Genomic DNA, 17,717 nt, shown 5'->3' with positions numbered 1-17,717 from the left:
GGTCTTGGGAAAAGTAAATCTGATTCTACCTCCTACCCATTCACATCAAATGAACTTAACCGTCACTTTTCATCCACCAATTGTATCAATTCATCGACTAAATTAGCTACTATCTCCAATATAGTTCAATCGATTTCATCTGAAGATAATTTCGCTTTTTCTCCAATAACTCACGACGAAACCCGTAAAACTATATTGTCTATAAAATCTAAGGCTATGGGATATGATGGTGTAAGTCGAGATATGATCACAGCTCTATTGGATCACATTACTCCAGTAATTACTCACATTATAAACTTCTCCTTCTCGTCTGGTAACTTCCCCTCTCTGTGGCGTAATGCAATTGTTCTCCCTCTTCCAAAGGTCTCAGTACCTCAATCCCTAAATGATTTTCGCCCCATTTCTCTTCTTCCCTTTTTGTCCAAAATCCTGGAGAGTGTAGCAAATAAGCAGGTGTCCAGCTTTATTCATAAAAATAAAATTTTAACTCCTTTTCAATCCGGTTTTCGCCCTGGACACAGTACCACCACTGCTCTTCTAAAAGTCACTGAAGACATTCGATTTGGCATGGATGATGGTTTGGTCACTACTCTCGTTCTTATTGACTTCTCCAACGCTTTTAATATGGTAGACCACAAAATTCTCCTTGCCATTTTGCAAAGTAATGGGTTCTCATCTTCTGCATTAAACTGGTTCTCCTCCTATCTGAGTGGTCGACAACAGGCAGTTCGCATTGACCATAAACTCTCAGACTGGCAGGAATTGATTGCCGGAGTGCCTCAGGGTGGGATCCTTTCTCCTTTATTGTTCTCTATTTTTATTAATCTTCTTTCTCTTGTCCTTGGCTGTCATTACCACTTTTACGCAGACGATCTTCAGATATACACTCAGAGCACTGTAGATGATATCAATCAATCTGTAGCGAATATTAATAACGATCTGAACAGCATTCTGGCATGGTCGTCTAACTATGGATTAGCTGTTAACCCCTCTAAGTGTCAAGCTATTGTAATTGGCAGTTCTAGACAATTAGCTAAACTTAATGTTAACTCAATGGCACCAATTACATTTAACAATTTAGTTATAAAATTAAAAACTTGTGTTAAAGATCTTGGCCTTTACATAGACTCATCACTCAGTTGGTCACATCAAGTTGCGGAGGTAAGTCGCTCAGTTGTTGCTACGCTACGCTCCTTATATCGCTTTAAAAACTTTTTGCCTATCGCTACAAAAATTAATCTTGTTCACGCACTTATTATTCCGATTATTGATTATGCTGATGTGTGTTATCCAGATCTTAATGAAGATCTTCTCGATAAGCTGGACCGTCTCCTCAACCAAGCTATACGCTTTATCTTCAACCTCCGCAAATTCGATCATATTTCTTTATATCGGTCTCAGCTCAAGTGGCTTTCCATTCGTCAACGCAGAAACGTTAGAACTCTTTGTACCCTCTACACTCTTCTTCGAAACCCCCAGTCTCCTAACTACTTAAGGAGTAAATTCCATTATCTTTTTGAAACTCACGAACGTAACCTTCGTTCCAATAATACTCTCCAATTATCCTTCCCCTCTCACCGTACTGGTTACGCTTCAAACTCTTTTCTCCTACATTCTTCACGACTCTGGAACGCGCTTCCTGATGCCATTAAGAGACTACCGACTAAACCGTCTTTCAAAAAAAGCGTTAACGCACACTTTTTATTTTTATCCGAGCAGTAAGTACTTTATATTATTCTCAATTCCGTGTATAATATAGTATATGTCATATATGTGTAAGTATATTTGTTATTTATATATATTTATTCGTTTATATTTGTAATTTTAGTACGTATGTATATCAATAATTAGTAGTACCGCATTCGAGTATTCTGACACTTCCCTATGGTTGACTGGGAGAGAATGCTTTTAGCATTAAGTCCGCCATGTACACATATTTGTACTAATGAATAAATAAATAAATAAATAAATAAGTAATATTATCTTAGCGAAAGTGGCGCCTCAATGCCAAATTTTAGAATTCTGTTATTATATGGCAAAAACCCTTCACCGCATCATATCTGTTTGTCTATTAGTGATACTTATGTAGTTTTTTACCAGTAAAGTAAAAATCACAATAATGTAAAATCACTGATCACGGTCAATGACATATAGGTACGAATAAGTCAGTCATATAATTTTACTATAGAAAATAAACAATAAATAATATAATTAAACTACATAATCACAACTGGAATTAGAACTAGACGACAGCAATCGCGGAATGTCACAATGATGTTACAGATGTTAATCCATCACAAGAGTATTTATTACAGAAACCAACAACGAAGGTCGATTGCAACAAAATGAAAAATTGGTCAAATTAGTCACAATCATGGACCACATTTCACAATCACACATCAAATTCACCATGCGACCAATAGACACATGAACCCAATGGACATTACTTAAATATAGTTATTTATCAGATAATGTAATATATGTTTTTTACCATAGTACTACGTAATCTTTTATATTCTACTGAGAAAGGCAATCACTATGTACATACAGGCAACTCCTGATGGAAAAGAATAACCGTTGAATCGTCACTTATAGACATGAACAACATTATTTAGACATCACAGAATATATTGTGCATTCATATTGCGTTACAATTCCTGAGAACTGAGGGTTTATAAATATGGTTTGTCAGATCTTTACATGGATTATTTAGTGATAAAATAAAGTGCCTATGTATTGTATTTACCTTGCCCCACGTTTTGGACTAGGTTGTTTGTCTACTCATATAATTAATTCGAATAAAAACCAGACACAACATACTAATTATAACTAAGGTCTTATAGCACCTGTATCAGAACTTAATACGAATACGGATACCATAGGCAGACAGACAGACACGAAATCAGTGTTCACATATATACAAAGATCCCCCTCTTCCCCTCTTATACATAATACCCCTTATATAAAAACAGATCTTGTAATATTATCGCTGTATGATTAAAAATCTAGTTAGCCCTTGACGATAAAACTAATAAACCTTAATAGAACGTTCACTTTGTCAATAATCAAATAAACACCTTTACCTTGAACTCAATCAGAAACTTATCTAAACAAACTGCAATATTATCTCTCGAACTGTACGGGTTTTAATAAAAGAAACCAAGGCATAAATTACCAAATTTGGATTACATTTATAATAGACTTTACGATAGCAAAACACTCAGACAACTTATCGCCAAATATATAGAGTGCGTTGAAATATCGGCATCTGAGTAAATGGTGTTAACAAATTAATAGATCTGATAAATTAAAAGACGCAAACAGAATAGAACAATTTTAAAAATATAATGATTATATATTATACAAACTTATATTTATATTTATTTAAACTTATACCTTGATACCATTTTGAACTCTACTACTAAAAGCACATTTATAAAAAATCATCAATTATTCGGATGAACGCAATCATCTAAAGGCTTATAGACGACTAGTTGAAGATGGTAGGTAATATATAACATTATTATATTAAAACACATTCAATAATAAATCCATATTGTAACCACCTAAGTTCATAATATAATTAGATACCGTAAACTCAATTCCGTGCCCGTATTGTCTGCGTGTTTCTCACACAAATTACCCGCCATTACGTGAAATTGCAGATGTAACCGTAACTGGGCTTAAGTTCTTCTTGAGTGACACAAATCGTTTACTCAAATAATATTATTTAAATATACATCTATTTTAAGACTGACTTTTTCTGATAAAAAATATTTTCACGTGAAGAACCTAGCTATTTAATGTGCTACGTGAGTAATTTTGCAGTTGGTTTTGTATGTATTTTATTTTTACTTTTTCTCCGAAGAAAAAAATAGAGGTAATTTAACAACCTCCTCTAAGTCATTATCCTAAAACGATTAGAGATATAAAAACTTAAATTTAAACATAAGGTACAAAACATTCTTCTGTCTTTTTAGCTTTGTAGTTGCACCACTTGAATATCACGTACATATAAAAAACTACCCCAGATAGTCTAATTAATATAATATATAAATAAACAAATAAATGTAATAATGATAAGAACAATTACCTCCAACGTTTAAATCTACGAGTACTATAATATTTACAGTTACTGTTTCTTAATTCACTGTTTGTGTTGTGATTTCCTAATCAATCTTCCTATATTGACTATTTTTTTTTGTTTACGAATATTAATTAAATTGTCAATAAAACTTCATAATTTTAATTTAATGTTCGTAACATCCTGTTAAAAATTTGAAGTTTTTGAAGATAAACAAAATTTCATATTACCTAAAACATAGTATTATCTTATCTGTGCTAAAACTTAATAAGTCGCGAAGTTAATATACTTATATAACTGGGTACCTTCCACGTTTTTCTAATAAGCACTTAGTAAACGCCTTTATGTTGCATAAAAATAGATTTCATATTAACATAAGATTTCTTCATTTGCTTAGCTTATCCATTTACATATTGACCAACATTAGGAATAGGCAAATCATGTGCATATAAAACAGCTTCCATGAAACATGAAACCAAGTAAGTTAAACTACACTACAGTTATACAACATGATATAAAATATCAAGTAGAAATGTATATTTTAATATCTGTACACACAGTTACCTTCCTGCAAATCCAGAGTGAGCACAGGAAGAGATAAACTCATTAAAAAGTATAAGCAGATGATTGTAGTGGGTACGTAATGCAATAAAAGAAATAAAGAAGCGCACTATAAATGATACAAGTCACATCCTGGGTGTGGTCTACGAGAGTATAATATTGACATAAATTTTAATGGTATAATGTGATAATTATAATTTTATCACATTAAATTATATATGACTGAAGACTTTATGGAATTTTATCGCATTTTGTCATCATCAGTAGATGATGACAGGTATCAAAAAAGCATTTAATGAATTGCAAATTTGCGATTACATTAGTTTACAATGTACATCTATATAAAGTAATTATGTTTTTATTCAATATGTTATAGGTATACGTTTATATTGTAAACTATTAAAATATTGCTGAAATATATATTACCATAACGATATTACCCATCTTTTATCCATCAAGTATTACAATCATGGACTTACGAACGCTAGTAGCATTAGATATTTCTCTCTCAAATATTCTTTTTTCTCAACTATCAAAGCATTTACACTGAATCTCGTGAATAAATTGTTAAAAAATATAGATATTGATAAATATACAAAATACTGTATGTTAAACACTTCGGCAGAATGACTTGCGAATACGAATGATTTCAACAACTGAGTCGCTTCAATACTTTTATAGTTTTCATTATTATAATATAATTAGAAAATTAGGTGATGAAGAATTTTGTTCCTGTGATGTGATACAAACAGTTAAGTGTTACGAGGATAGCTTACCATCAAACGGACTTTATGATATAACAAAATATTCGTCATTATTCATGATTTCCCGGAGATTTAAAGAAATCCATGTTATTTTCATGCAACACGTATATATTTACGCTGTAAGTAATGTAATATGTCAGAAAATAGCGTATCATGTGAAATCAGAGGCATTTCTAGCCCGTTGCCAATTACGTGCATCCTGTGAAATAGCAGGCTAACAGTGTATAATCGAGGTTAAACTGCATATGGAAGGAAGAAAAAGCAAAAGTGGATGTTATATTTACTAAATAGTTAACTTAAACTAAAAAAATATTAGTTATTATCTATGACTTAAATTTAAATAATTACTAATTGAATAGACTATCTAATTTAGTGACTATATTTCCCTTCATTTAAGAAAGTTATAATAAATCTCATATACAAGATAAGCGGTGACGTTCACATATTAAGAAACTTATCACTACAAAATTCCATCTAAAAATAGAAACAAATAATATTAATAATTAAATAAATTGTGTTAGTATATATTAAATATTCATCTTTTGGTGATAATAGATTTATAAATCCTTAATTTACCACATTGTACAAAATAAAACAGGATACGAAAGTATTTCTTAATATAGTAAGTCTACAATAATCAATCTCCAATACATCAATTGGTTTATTTCTAACAACACTTCACAATAATCCATATTTACCTATATATTAAGATAAATGTACAATTTTGTAAAATAATGTAAAATAAAATAACGATGTCCGTTCAGTAACTCAAAAAGCCAAAGAACCTTTTGTTGCAAGTATTTTTCGCACCCACACGACGTAAATCAACAAACAGCTTATTGTTAGCGAGTGACTAACTTTACCCTTACATTAAAATATACCATGTTTACTTTTAAGAAACGTGTTCATATAATGAATTCGCTCTTTTTCAATAAATTACCAAGTATGTAATAGATACAAAAACATTAACAAACCGAAAGACTTTGAATTCAAACATAACAAAACGATGTAATTTATTTCACTGCCTAATGTTCCTTTAACTTATAGAATATATAAAGCACAATAGTGGTGGTACAATATTGCCTGTAACGTAAGTTCTTTTTTAATTATTTTGTACAAAAACACGTATGCAATGATTATTGTGGACATTGTCCCGACATTCTCATTTGTTTTTACACCAGTACAAAAAGGATTTATAACTACCTAGTAAGTGATACTACCGATAGCCTTGAAGTTTAAAAGATTATAAGAATATTACAGTCGGTTACAGTGAACGTGTTGAATATTTTTAAATATCATTATCTACGCAAAGGACTTAAATAGATACCATACTCAGAACTTAAACTAATACCTATATATTGTATACTTCATAAAAATATAATTAGATAAAAACTGTAGTTAATGGATAGGATTCTTGCAAAAACTGCCTAAATATAGCATTTTTAAACCCATTCACGAATATACTTAATTTATTTTTTATTTTTATTTAATTTTATTAATTTTGAATAAAAGAAAAACATATAAAAAACAAAATGAATGTAGCAGTGTTTGTGTAAAGGACCTAACTCAGCATATGTCGCAGTTTCAAATCTGAAGCTACGACACTGATTTTCAGTAGGCCCTAAATACGTAACTCACGGACACATGTGTGCAAGAGATGTAATGTATAAGAATAATATATAAAACATATAAATCATATATCATATATAACAGACAAATACATAAAATATAACACAGTGATAAATATATAAGATAAACACGAGAATAAAGATAAGAGATATTTTACCTATTAGTCAATAAAATAAAACAATGTAAATTAATACAAGCTTTGCTTTTTTTTATGATGTTAAAACATTAATTTCGGACAATAAGATACATTTTATTCACACGGATATAGTTTGCTGTTACACCAATATTCACATGCGCTGAAGTTCTTCACAATTAATATTTATAGTATACTAATTACAAAAAACCGTTACGACGTTGCCACTAGTAAAACAAGACACAGATATAAGGATTCATTTATTATTCATCTGTCTGTTAAGATCCATTATTCCAACCAGTATCTTTAAGATTTGCATACGAACCAACAATCGCCTGCTATCTTTCCCAGTAATTAGTACGTAGTAACGCTAACGGTACGCAATTTGTAGCACCACTATACTAATAAAAGCTCGGTATACAATACAAGATCCGTAGCTCGTGTGCTGATGAAAACAACGCAATCGTAGAATGTTTGATTTACAACAAGTATACATAATAACATAGTACTACACTAAAATTTCTACAGCTATAAAACTACATAAAAAAAAAAATAATATATATATATATATATATATATATATATATATATATATATATATATATATATATATATATATATATATATATATATATATATGTGTGTGTGACAATTAAATAAAAAATATATGCGAATTGAAAAAAGACCACATTAACCGGATAGTCCAGATATTTATGATCATTAACGTAATATTAATTAGCGGATATAATTAGTGTAACTAAATAAAATCTTGATGAAACCATTATCAAAGAGATTACAGGAGAATGTCCGTTTCCAACCCATAAATAATCTAATATAATAAAATAATATAAAAAGATAAAAAAAATTTAATATCTAAACTCAAATCTGTATCATATTATTATTACATCTAGGTATATGCATACACATAATATGTAATATATATTAATCATGAAATCTGCATATATGAATATAAATCATGTGAAACTTCGTCAACAAATCGAGTTATATCTGATATAATATATTCCAAAATCTAGGTCAATTATACTTAAAATACTCTATGGTAATAGCAAGATCAAGGACAATATAACAGTCAATATATTTACAACAACTGCGCACCTGTTCTGACTTGTCTTTTATGAGAGCTTTTATATAACTTAGTTATAATGCGACAATGACAATGAAGGTTAACGAATGATGCGATAGCAATTTACAGCAAACCGTTGCTCGTATCGGATACGAGAACAAGTGACGCAGACCACACGGCATATTACAGGCAGTATAGTACGTACAGTGTGCTCCTTCCAAGTAATAGCCATAATTGGGGTATAAAAACTGTTCTGTGATGGATGTAAAATAAAAATAATTTATATACCACTTACCACAGTTATCTGGGAGCGCATACAATACCCCACATAGAGCAGAGGAAATTGACACCGCATTGTGTCCATTAATCACATTTTCACCTTCACTAGAGTCTGTTTGTGCCGGTTCAAATAGAGTTAAATCTAATCCTTCCATGTCACTTCGAGCAGATACACCATCGTCTTCCTCCCCTCGATCACCGTAATATTCCGGTGAATCGACTTCTTTCGGACTTCGACTACAAACGCCATCGCTATGTGGATCACAACAACAAGTATCGGAAAATGGTTCAAAATCTCTACAGTCAAATTCACAACGTTCAAAGCTGTCACATGTACACGAAGATAATGCATCCGAATCTGATCCATCAACAACATATAAATCATCAGTTTGCACAACTTCCTTGCTTATAGTATCGTTTTTTGTGGAGACGTAAAATACGCTAGAAGTATATGGCACCTTTTTAATTTGTAATGCCAAGTTTTCAGTTGTTTTATTATCGTTATCTCCTGGCAGGAGTCCATCTACATGTGGACGACAGTCCTCATAATGAGCAAAACTAGAAGTATCCGTTAAGTTTGATGAACGGTCGACAGAATATACGTCTGCATATGGATCTCCATCACCTTGCAGCGTCGGTAGTCTGAAAGGACTATGGTGCCGAGATGCAAGAAATATTGTAGTGTAGGGACATGTATGCAGCGGCCGAGTACGGTCAGCACGTCGTGGATAACTGGCGATGAGAGGATCGCCAGGAACTCCCTCAGTGTTTATATATGCTTCACTCGTCGACAACACGTTGTATCGCCAGTCCGGCATCGCGGACCATCACCATCACTACTGTTCCACACAAAAACAAACTGCTGTTATCATCACCCGGTCACACACACGATATAATTACCTTGTATGCAACTTATGTCATACTTTCATTGTTTAATCTGAAGGAAGTAGCGAGTATTCTCACTACGGTCGACGTCCGCAACTGTTCAAATAAGCGTTAAGGCCGTGTTTAGATATAATGTTGTAATTGGGAACTGCTTTTCTGACATAATTATTTAGTTAAATATTATTATGGGAACATTGTAGAATTTCAATTATACACTGCTTATATAATTTGTATATAATCTTTTAAAACTAAACTAATCCTATTTTACTGCAGTTTCTTTAAAGTTAATATAATATATAGCATTGAATATAATTATTGTAAGTAAAAATATACATCGAAAATCAGATCAATGTCATGTTATATCCAGCGACGTGATTTAGCTTCTTAAATTATGATAAATATTAGATTTGTATCAATTTCGTAACTAAGTCATAAGAATAAACTATAGCTATAGTTTTACTATAAATAAAAAAAATTATGTACTGATAGATAGGCTAAGGCTTTATTAATGTAAAGTTCTTGGAAATCAAATGTATTAGCAATATATTTTTCAATATATGTTAGGTTTTTATTATCTAATCCTTGTATATTATTATTACAGCTTATTACAATTACATATACTTTAAATACATGTATAATCATAACATTATATATATTTATATATATATATATATATATATATATATATATATATATATATATATATATATATATATATATATATATATATATATATATATATATATATATATATATATATATTAGATATAAGATAAATTAACCTGTACTGTGTTTCTTATATGAGAGAGACATCCAATAATTTATTATTGTTAATACTGCGAGTTTTGAACGTTCCTACAGTGATTCTTTTTTTTTCTGTTTATCCTAAACTGAAGTTTGAGAAATAGTCATAAGTAATGTAAGATTGAACAGCTGATGACAGATGCGTTATCTAAGGTTTATTCATGCACAAGTCTGGGTGCTAGTTGCGACGGGCTGTAGATATATCCGGTGGTGCTAGCAACAGGTCCAACGTTACGGTACCGACTCAGAAGCCGTTACGTCCGAATTATATTTAAGTTGGTGACCTCTGATTAATTTATTATAATACAAAATCATCATAATCTTTTTACCCTGATTATTATTTAGGGACAACATAATATGTTTTTCTCTTCCACTATAATAATTATATTTATTAACAAGCTGTATGCCACAATATTAGCAGTGTGAATTATGATTTGGATATGTAATATTTTTTATTTATCTTTTTATACCACAAAGGTGACAAACAAGCATACAGCCCGTCTGATCATATACGATCCGTATTATAGTAGTATCCGTATACGATCACTGTAGCCTATGGACACCTGCAACACTAGGAGTGTCACGTGCGCATTGGCGATTTTGTTATTATTATTGGACACAATGCGTATAATACGGTTTTCGTATTATCATTATTATATATGTGACAACTATAAGGATGTTTGATTGTTGTTGTGTACAGGTAGAGCAAAATATCGATAAATATTTATATATTTGTATGGAGAAATACTGGATATATATTATATATTATTACTCGAAAATCCATAAATATATTATTTACATATGCAAAGTATATACTTTTCATTATCATTTATATATCAAATAATTTATATTTTTAAACACCAAGTAAGTGCACTAATAAAGCACTAACTTGACTACGCAAGCACTAAAGCTGTGTAGTAGATTTTTCCTTTCAGGTAAACATTAGTGAATGAAAGGTCAATGGCTGCTAGTCGTGCTTAGAAAACGCAATTATTTTGTAAGTACGTACCTACATTGAAATTGTTATAGCGGTTTGATAATAACAAATGCGGGATCGTGACCGTCTGAATACTGTATAGTACATTAAAATGAAATTTTTATTTTCTTAAATGTTATATAGTATTTAAAAAATCCTTTTTAAAAGGCAACTAATTGCTGTTTCTTTAAAATATATACAAGGCAAATGACTACAAAATATGTGCCTATAAAAAGGTATTAATTATTTTTATGACTACAAAAACCTGTGTTTTACTTATCGTATGTATCATCTTCGCACAATATTACAGCTTTTGAAATTAATATCTACAAAATTATTGTTAGCAACTAGTCGATTATAATTTTAATTATACACAATAATACATTATACATTTTGATAAATAACAGAGTTTAATTTTTAACCGACTTCAAAAAAGAAGGACGTCCAAGGTCTCCGTCAATTGAGACCGATTTTTAAAATTATTTTTATATAATAAAATAAAAAGCCTAAAAGGTTACACGTAATATATAACAAAAAAACAAAAATCTACACATATAATGAATACACATATTATAAATCCAAATATCGAAAAACTTTTCTCTAATAAAACGTCTTTTTACCTGATAAATATGTTTTAATCTGTAATTTCATCTAATAACGTACCAAAGGTGTAACTTTAAAGTATAAGTCAAGCCAAAGCACTACTTTTTTACCACAGTATTACATACAGGTTTATGGCATGAAAGCACGTGCTACAATTCCAACATAATCGTTTCAATACTGCCAGCGACAAAAACAACACAAAAGAACGGTCAACGAACGAAAATAACTCCCATTTGTGGATGAACTGCGTGCACATCTAATATGAAACTATGTGCCATTAAATAAATAAATCACCGTGCAATGTGCACGGAAACCGTAATTTCAAAAGATCTATTCGGATATGATGTTTAGGAACTTTGTAATTACGAAAATTCCAGCCTAAACCTCAAATTTACCCTTGGTAGTCAACAAAATTAGGTACATACCTATTTGAGATAGGGGGAAAGGAATTGTTATTAATGAGGTCTACAGCCCCATTACTAATAATATATCCTATCAAATCGATTTCCACGCTATTCCTTCTGGAAAACATCGTGGTAAATTTTTATGAAATTCGATGAGCCAACTGACCTGCTTTCACCTTCACCCATTACCCTCACTGGTACCCCATCATAGTATACCAATAGCGCAAGCGGGACCATGGTATTAGTAGTATTTCCTCATACTCCTGTTACCGCTAGTAAGTACTTTCTAACTACTAGAAGCATGAAGACGCTATTTTATAATACACTTTTGAATCCTTCAATAGTAAATACAGATCTCTATCGGCACAACCCAAAATACACTTTGTATGTATTTTCATAGCACAAGCTACACGAGTTTAACATTATTTGGACTACTATAGATATCCTACATTTATGCACTGAGCTGCATTCTTAAATTATCCTCCAAAGGTAGTCAACTAAATATGATAAGATGTTGCCGTGTGGTCCCGGCACAGAATGGGCCACACCTTCCTATCCCGTGAGTGTCGTAAGAAGCGAGTAGGGGGAACTCAACGGTTGAAGAATGGGCAACGTTTCTCTTAAAACATCATCAAAGCCTAACTGCGGTTACCAACCCGGCTGCCAGCATGGCAACCACTAACAAACCCCCCTTATGGGAGAGGCCCATGTTTAGCAATAGACAGTTAACAGTTAATACGGTATAATAAGATAGCAAAAACTAAAATGGTAAGTCATACTAAAGTAATTAATTTTCATTTCAAAATCCGTAACTCCTAATTGAAAAAATAATTAACAATTAATTAGTAAAATTTAAACCGGTTTAAAATGTCACCATTAGCAACATGCTCCACCGCTACTGGTTGCATGTTGACCTTATCTACACATTTCTATAAATACATTTTAGTAAGTGAATAATGATCATTTACTAAAATACGTTAAGGTTAATAAACTTTAAAATTTTCAAGTATTTTATTAAGTATATTATCATGATAATGTCAAATATACCAACTTATATTTGATAGTTACTGTTTACAGTTAAATTGCTGTAACCCCTACATAAATTTAACGTCTAAACAAATTGTGATCTATTAACAACCAACGTACTAACAGTTTAAACAATAAATAAAATAAGAGAACTAAAACGCCTGATTGAGAAGAACACACCATGTCCTGTTTAGTTAAAATGTAAACAAAGACAAAAATAACGATAATCAATAAACAAAAGCAAAATATCCATCTATGTTTAAACAAAACAAAAATTACTACTTCCCATAAAACAGGCTGATAACGTAGTTAACATTTACAAAATAGTAAAAATCTTGTTTTTATTTTTAAATGATCAATAGCTGTAACATCATCGACTAACCACTTGCTAGTAATCTAATAGCGTAATCTGATATAGTATATGCAGTATCATTTTGTTTACTGTTTATGTAGTAAACTTCTTCATCTACAACTAAGAAAATTGTAGTCTGTGTTTAAAGAAACAGAATCTACAATGTCGGTTTTTATTTTTTGTACTTAAATAAACCATATAATAAATCAAGATTGTGCCCCACAAAAAACTGACTTTAATTGTGACAAAACCAGTTAAATTGATCTAAAAATTAAATTACTGACCCAATTTTGATTAAATTTATATAGGACCAAACTATAAGTATACCTTTCAGATAAGGTTTAGAACTAAGAAAGTTATGAGGTAACAAACATAAAAAAAACTAATTGAGAACTTTCTTTTTGAAATCTGTTGAAAAAGGTATATTTTGTTGAAATTTGGTATATTTTCGATTACATTTCCTACTAAACTAAACCTTTCAATATCTAGGAACACAAAGAACTATCAAGAAACACAAAGAAATAAATTTGAAAAAAGTTAAAATTGTATTTAGTAGTTAATACGATTTTACTTAACTTATATAAACAAATCATTAAAATTAAAAAGACTGTTAAAATGGCATTTCATAATATAAAATTAATACAGTTAAGCTATAAAATGCTCATAAGCAATCTCCTCAGATATGACAAACTTATAATAAAAGATAAAGTTATGGCTTTCTGTGCACGTTATTTGCATACATGTATTTTTAAACTTATATGACGACGTTTTAATTATTGATCTATTCCTATTAGTGATTCGCCCTGGCTACTCACTAGTACATAGACAGAAAGATAAATTAATATGTTATATTAGCTTTAATAGGTAAATTTTTAATACTTTTGTTACATTATTAGATTTTCTTAGGAATCTCAAATTTATGTAAAAAAAAAGTAGGAATACTTTCTATAGGTTTTAAAATCGGGTGAGTAATATTCGAATTTAACCATTACAAACCAACAAAAAAATAAACAAATCTTTCCTCTTTATAATATTGTTATCAGTATAAATGAAATCCATTTAAAATCAATGTCTCTAATTTTTATGTATTAGCAATTAGCATCGGTTAAATATAAAGCTAGACGTAGACGAGTAATTTTCTTTCAATACTCATAAAGTGTTTATTAAAAGGCAACATTTTGTATATATATATCAGAATCTACTATACCTATCTAGATACATATATTGGAAAGTCGGTTATTTCAAACTGACCATGAAAAGCTCCCTAGAGGTTTCCAGGGTCCACTATATGGTGTGAGGTGATATATATATGGTGAGAGAGTTGCAATTGAGAATTATAAACCAGGTTTATTGTTGTCCGCTAATCTCCTAGCAACTGTGATCAATATTTTATGGTTCTGTACGTTTATGTTGCGGTATATTAACGTTGACGGGACATACCATAAGTAATTTTATTTCTGAATCAATATGTTATTTAGGCAAATTCTTTAAAAATAGTGTAAAGTTAATAGGTACTAAATAATAAAAATATAATAAATCGTAATAATAAATGTACTAATATAAAAATATTTTAATATTAAAAACTATAACAATTTTAAATACACTTGATATAAAATATGTAATCAATTCATCTCAGACTGAATTAGATTATATTAAAATTATACGTGTCAATAGTATATATTAGGAAAATACTGGATCCCAAAATACAGTTAATACTACTTTAAAAGACAAAGGTTAAACTTTAAAATATTTTTGTAATTAAATATATCTTAATCAACACTAAAAAACTTTGATATTAATGGATATAAGTTAATTTTAACAAAAACCTTATGCATGTCTATTGAGACCTAAATTGTTTTTTATATCAGTTTCCCCATTTTAATATACAATGATTATCAGTTATTCCAGGGTATATTCCCTTCACATGCGGACCTTCAATTATGTATATTATACTGATCGAAGAAAACGATGAATTTATCGACCAACAGACGTCAACCGTAGTAGATACTGTAAATAAACAATCGTTACTTGATCGTACACTATACCACACAACACGATACTGTCACTTTATATTATTTGGATTATCAAATTGTCAGTTACATTCGAATGTTTCGGTTACTCGTTTCGATTACACGCACAGCATATAGGTGCGCGTGCCGGGTCGCGCTCAAACGGACTGGTGTACATTGCGACTGCGCGGAGGGAGACTGCTTGCCATACCAACGATATGTAGACTCGAGTCTCGCTCATCTGTTCGCAGCTGGCCGCCATGTCGCCATTGCCATCATCCAAAAGGACCGTTAACACTACACACTACAAACCCATGTCACAAATCCTGCTTCGTTATTCATGAACACCCTGATTTTAAAGAACAAAACAGAGTTATGCTGTTGGATTAAATCTTGGAAAGGCAATAACCCGCATTAAACGCACAGATGCCTGTCGACACTTCGTAATTGAAACCAGTTTCTGCTCCTAGATACACTTCAACTAGGGACCATCACGTTGCCGCTGCTATTATTATTTTTATGCTTGCTACTTTTTGTATAGTTTATTGCATTTTTGTAGGGAGAGATTGAAGTGATGATAGCAGCTATAGTAAAATATTTTAAAATAAAAATAGATGCATGCTTTAAATTACGGTAGGTCTATTGAATACCGTAGGGAATTATAATATTTTTAAAGATACTGTATATATCTTTATTTAAATACGGTTTATACATTATATTAATATATACAAATTATTATAGTTAGACAAACTTACATAAAAATCAAATTGTACTTATCAGATAAAGTTCAGAAATCAAAGTAAATAACGTTATCTGTATCTGTAATGGCTCTCTTATGGGAGACCTCGGCCCTTTTTTATTGTATTGACTTACATTAAAAATACAGTTTTTGCCATACAGACGATAGTAACTAAAATAGTCTTATTTAAATTAGAAGTTATAGTAATATTAACAATTTTATCTTGAAAGGCCGAGTACAACTTTTTACCTTATTTTCAACATGACATTGCCAAAAATATTTTGATTTTGAAAATATATCTGAATCAAATAAACAACGTGTTTTTATCAATACCTAAAGAAATTGGTATACGAATTTATTCCACGAAATAACAAATTTGAAATTGTGGTCAAAAGTTTGATACTGAATGTTTTCTGTGATGAATTTTATTTGGTAGGTTGGTACGGAGATAAAGTCTATCCGATATTTTTAGTGTTTAATGTATGATTACTAACAAGCTCTACTCCAAACAAATTAGATTCCACTAATAATTTAATTTTGACAAATCAGTGTGAAATTCAATCGAGTATCGTTCAAATTCGGTTTTGTAATATCATAATAAGCTCACAATATCATATTACTATTGATCTTTCGAGTTTTCAATATTGTGACCCAAATATAAAAAAAAATTGAACCAATAAAATTGAAAGTAGTATGACCACGTTATCTTAATAGCAAGTGGCCACAGTAACCTCAAAAGCTGCACAATTACATACTCTTTTAAACAAAAAGTTAAAACACCATTATAATCATCTTCAATTCAAATTATTGTGCAAGAATTGTATTATATTACTTAATGGAGCTTAATTGAAAAGTCACAGCCTCTTACAGGCCATTACGATCCATAACGATTACTGACCTATTATTACAGTCAGTGACACTCATGTTTATTCAATTTAGACTTTACTGCAAATATAATTACTATACAATTGTATTGCGTATATTAAATGTATTTAGTCATATAATAACGCAATATAATTTATGTAAAGCTATCGTATAGCTATTTTACATCCTATTATGTATTGATATTAATCCAAGCTGAAATGATGATGATGATATCAACTCATAGAAACCTTTGTCAAAATTTTAATTTTATATTCCTAGAAAAGTATTATGTCACGTATTAGAGTTTACATTCATTACTGCTACAATGGAAATAGAATTTTTTACTCAACTTAGAATACCAAACAAACTATCTGCCCACCTGATGGAATGTAGTAACCGTTGCATATAGACATGAACAGTACTATTACTAGCATAGTATTTTATTATCTGTGGTATCAGGGCAAAACAAAGTATACTGTATCGAACTTACAACAATCTATCTATATACATTTATTAATAAT

The 17,717-nt window shown here is 30.5% G+C and overlaps 1 protein-coding gene across 1 annotated transcript in view; it reads right to left on the bottom strand.

Annotated features, from left to right (window-relative positions):
• The window catches only part of LOC113522927 (uncharacterized), a gene marked incomplete at its 3' end in the record, with an annotated part of 49,608 nt that extends 33,694 nt beyond the window's left edge, over positions 1-15,914 (bottom strand). Inside the window, exons 1-2 of the mRNA XM_031914028.2 lie at positions 15,517-15,914; positions 8,551-9,471 (exon numbers count right to left, since the gene is read on the bottom strand). Coding sequence (XP_031769888.2) covers positions 8,551-9,352 — 802 coding nt within the window. The remainder of the gene's footprint in view (positions 1-8,550; positions 9,472-15,516) is intronic.
• Positions 15,915-17,717: the final 1,803 nt, after the last annotated feature.

This window comes from Galleria mellonella, unplaced genomic scaffold (genome assembly GCF_026898425.1).
Source record: "Galleria mellonella isolate WM207_F2 unplaced genomic scaffold, CSIRO_AGI_GalMel_v1 utg797, whole genome shotgun sequence".
NCBI lineage: Eukaryota > Metazoa > Arthropoda > Insecta > Lepidoptera > Pyralidae > Galleria > Galleria mellonella.
Note: the sequence above shows the minus strand (reverse complement) of the source record. Positions and strands in the feature narration are given on the sequence as shown.